The sequence below is a fragment of the Populus trichocarpa genome, chromosome 9, assembly GCF_000002775.5.
Source record: "Populus trichocarpa isolate Nisqually-1 chromosome 9, P.trichocarpa_v4.1, whole genome shotgun sequence".
Classification (NCBI taxonomy): Eukaryota; Viridiplantae; Streptophyta; class Magnoliopsida; order Malpighiales; family Salicaceae; genus Populus; species Populus trichocarpa.
In genome coordinates this window covers 1,190,343-1,194,536 of record NC_037293.2, presented here as the reverse complement: position 1 = coordinate 1,194,536, position 4,194 = coordinate 1,190,343, and the positions used below count along the sequence as shown (strand labels likewise).

At 33.8% G+C, this 4,194-nt stretch overlaps 1 protein-coding gene across 1 annotated transcript; it reads left to right on the top strand.

Moving 5' to 3' along the window:
• The first annotated feature begins 944 nt into the window (after positions 1-944).
• LOC7491172 (transcription factor FER-LIKE IRON DEFICIENCY-INDUCED TRANSCRIPTION FACTOR) lies at positions 945-2,667 on the top strand. Its single transcript, XM_002313505.4, has 4 exons — positions 945-1,466; positions 1,775-1,972; positions 2,061-2,234; positions 2,328-2,667. The coding sequence occupies exons 1-4, from the start codon at positions 987-989 to the stop codon at positions 2,421-2,423; spliced, it is 948 nt and encodes a 315-aa protein (XP_002313541.3). The 5' UTR covers positions 945-986; the 3' UTR covers positions 2,424-2,667.
• The last annotated feature ends 1,527 nt before the right edge of the window (positions 2,668-4,194 follow it).

Below are 4,194 nucleotides of genomic sequence, written 5' to 3'. Positions count from 1 at the left end.
AATTAAGTATGCGTCCTTCTTTATCTCTTTTCTTTTCTTAAGCATGCATCTACATAACATAGTTTTAAAATCTGAGCTAAAATTCATCATGTAACAAGGCTGAAGTTATGGGTGAGGAGAGTTGATCTACTTTTTAAAAAAAAAAAATTAAAACAATATCATGACTATTTTTTTTTTAAAAAGTTAATGGATTAATAACCGGGATTTGACCATATTAATCCGGGATTGACTAAATTATTATTTTTACAAAATTAATCAGATTTCTTTCTATTTTTTTTTAATGTATATCAATCTAGACCTTGGATTAGCCTCTACTAGCAAAACACAATGCAAATTAATATTGTAAGATTAATTCGCCAATCCCATGTGTTTTGAAGCAAAGGCTCTTCGTTCGTTAATTTGGGATTGGTCTTTTCGAAGTAACGAACTGACCCAAAGCTCCATTTTCCTCAATTCAATATTGTAAGACTACTTGAAACAGAGAAAAGATCACAGAGCCTAAAACCAGAACTCCAATGTTGTAAGATTGACTAGTTTTTTATTTTCTTAAGCATGCGTGATAATATCTGTTTTTTAAATAAATTTTCAATTTTTTTAATAATTTTAATATACTTATATCAAAAATAAAAAACTATTATTTTAACATATTTTTATTTGAAAAACACAGACATCACATTACTAAATACAGTCAAATTCATTCCCCTTCGAAGGATCTAAGATGACAAGTTGTAATATTGTAATTCGTGGAAGCACTAACAGGTCACTAAAAGCCATAGTTTATTTTTTTAATTTTATTGTTTCAGAAACCTCCCTAACATAAACTAAAAACACTTCCAACGTCAGAGATTAATTCTCCATCTAGATTCCGTTCACACCCTTTTTTTTTTTTAAAAAAAAACCATGTAAACCTTCCTATATAGGAGAAGATTATGGCCCTCCCAATTCCCATCAATTTTTACTTGAAAGAGACCTCTCTTTTTCAAGGAATGGATAGGATGGATGATCCAACTGGAAACCCTTTAGCAGCACAGACTAATTTTCAGTTTCAGTTGCAAGATTTCATTGATGAAGCCAACTTCGATCGATACATTGATCTAATTCGAGGAGAGAATGAAATCACTGCTTTCGATTGTGATCTTATCAATGGCTTTTTGGTCGATAACCAATTTGGTCTGTCCACAGGAGATAAATTTGATTGTGATCTCATCAACCATGTTCCTACACACACTTCTAGTGCAATGGAACAGGATCCCAATTACGTCCCCATTGCATTGCCGAGTTTTGACGGGGACATGGGATTAGAGGCTGAAGAAGATACTGATGAGGAAGACTCTTCTGGAACCGCCACAACGACTAAGAAGACGAAGAAGGATCGATCAAGGACATTGATTTCGGAGCGAAGGAGGAGGGGTAGGATGAAGGAGAAGCTCTATGCTTTGCGGTCCTTGGTTCCTAATATAACTAAGGTATGTATTCCTATTTATGTGATCCTGACCTAACTTTAACTTTGACATTACCATTAATGCCAGACAAGCTCGAATGCTCAAGCTCATTATAAGTTAAAAGATTATCAGTTTTCGATTCCGAGCAAGAAATATTTACTTTGTTAAATGTATTCAGGACTGCATTTGCTATTTAAATTGCTGTACTGTAACAGTAGGGATATTCCCAGGTGAATATATATATATATATATATATATATATATATATATATATATATATATATATATATATATATATATATATCATGACACTAATCCTTGGAGAACTACAGATGGACAAGGCCTCCATAATTGGGGATGCCGTATTATTTGTGCAAGAGCTGCAAATGCAAGCCAATAAGCTAAAAGCTGATATTGCCAGCCTTGAATCATCCTTAATAGGATCAGATAGATATCAAGGGTCAAATAGAAATCCAAAGAATCTTCAAAATACAAGTAACAACCATCCAATTCGCAAGAAGATCATCAAGGTTTGTTTAATTATGATACTTTATTTTGACTAGCACAACAAGTAATTATACTATTGAAACTTGTTTAACTTTGCATCTGGGGTTTTAGATGGATGTGTTTCAAGTGGAAGAAAGAGGGTTTTACGTGAGATTGGTGTGCAACAAGGGAGAAGGCGTTGCACCCTCGCTCTATAGGGCTCTCGAGTCCCTTACAAGCTTCAGTGTTCAAAACTCAAACTTGGCTACAACTTCTGAGGGGTTTGTATTAACATTTACTTTAAATGTGAGTTTTCTTCACTATCTTCATTAAGCTTTCTTTGATTACTTCATGCTGTTTATTCATGGATTGATATATAAATTATTATTGCCAAAACAGGTTAAAGAAAGTGAGCAGGACATGAACTTGCCAAATTTGAAGCTATGGGTTACTGGGGCTCTTTTGAATCAAGGATTTGAACTGTTAACGGCTTAATCCATCTGTTTAGCCCTGCCTCTACCCTCTCTCGAGCATATGAAGAGTTAAAAATGAGATTAAGACAATAATCATCATGCTTATTATTTAGAAGCCATGAATCTTGAGACATTTTGTACTTATGGATGGCTTTTAATTTGTTTCTTTGTCCAAGAAACGCAACTCCAATATGAAATATACTAATTTCCCAAGACCTGTATCGTTTAGCCGCAAACAGAATAAAAGTCAAGAACAATTTCAGTTTTTTCTACTCTCTACATGAAGGTGCTGAAAGTCAGCTCATTTAATTTATTAATAAGTTGGTACTTAATTATTTGAGCAACCTTAGAGCCACTGACTTGTCTAAAGAGGCATTATTATATCTGGCCTGGAGATGAATAATCCCATTTTTCAAGAAAAAGAGTTTAATTCTTGTTGTTTATCGTAATCAACTAACTACTTATTATAGTATTAAAAATAATTAAATAGTTATTTGACGAGCATTCACCATTTGCAATTTGGATCCTCTTTTTCCAAAATTATCATCTTTATAAATAGACACATTTTATATAATGATTCTAGATAGTTGTTTCTTAAAATGAGAATTAAATAATAAAAACAAGAATTGATAGAGTGTTTTTTTTTAATCTAAATTGAAAAAATAAAACAATTGAAATAGAAAATGTTGTGCTGGGTTTGAAAGAACATAATTGTAAATTAAGAACAACTTAGAATAATAAATCCTATCTAAATTTTCTAGGCAAGTTCATGGTAGTCCGGGCTTTTTTGGGTGAATGTGACTTGCTTCAAAATAATTTCCTACCTTTTCTACTTATTCTCCCCTCCTATTTATTAACTAAATCTTAGAATTTGAATTTCAAAAAGAAACTGTCTGGCGAGAGTCCTAGGCTGATTTGTATGTTGATCACTTCTCCTATATAAATGGTGTCATTGCTTCGGTTTTGAGGGAAACAAAAATCCTTGCCACATGTCAACCAGAGATGGAAGAGTCTCTTCTAGCCTTCCACGTAAGTCTCCAAATCCATCCAGACCATACACGTGCTAATCTCTTTTATTTCTTGCAAGTTTGCTTGTCTCCCTGCCACTATCTTTTTCATTTTAGAGCATAATGGAGAAAAAAACCTTGCCCTCAAAGTGAGGGTAAACACCTTTTAGTCAGGCCTTTTCAACCAATACTGCATCTTCTCTAGGTTGTCATTCCCACCTTAACAACACCTCTTCTATCATCTTGGCTTCTTTTGTCAAGGATCTCTGTAGGTTTGGGTTAAGTCTTTTGTTTGGGATAAAAAATTGATAGCCTTGGTTCAAGAATGGTACCTTTCCGACCCATTTTTTTAGCAGTAAGACATGAAATGTACTGTGAATATGAGCTTCTTCTAGAAGATCTAACTGGTAAGCCATCTCTCTTACTTTCTTCAAGATTTTGAATGGCCCGAAATATTTATATGCTAATTTTTTATTCTTGCTTCTTGGCATGTTGGATTGTTTGAATGGCTGTAGTTGGTGGTAAACCCATTCGCCCTCTTTAAATTGGATCTCTTTTCTTCCATTGTCTGTCTGTCTCTTTTGCCTCTCTTGTGCCTTAGTTAAGTTGTACTTGATTTCTGCAATTTGTTTTATCCTCTATTGCAATTGTTCCTCTACAACTTGATTGTTGGTAGACCCTGGAATATAATCCGTAAGGCTTGGGGGTAGGTAGCCATAGGTTGCTTTAAATAGGGTGGATTCAAGGGAAATATTATAACTGGTATTATAGTAGTACTCAACCATG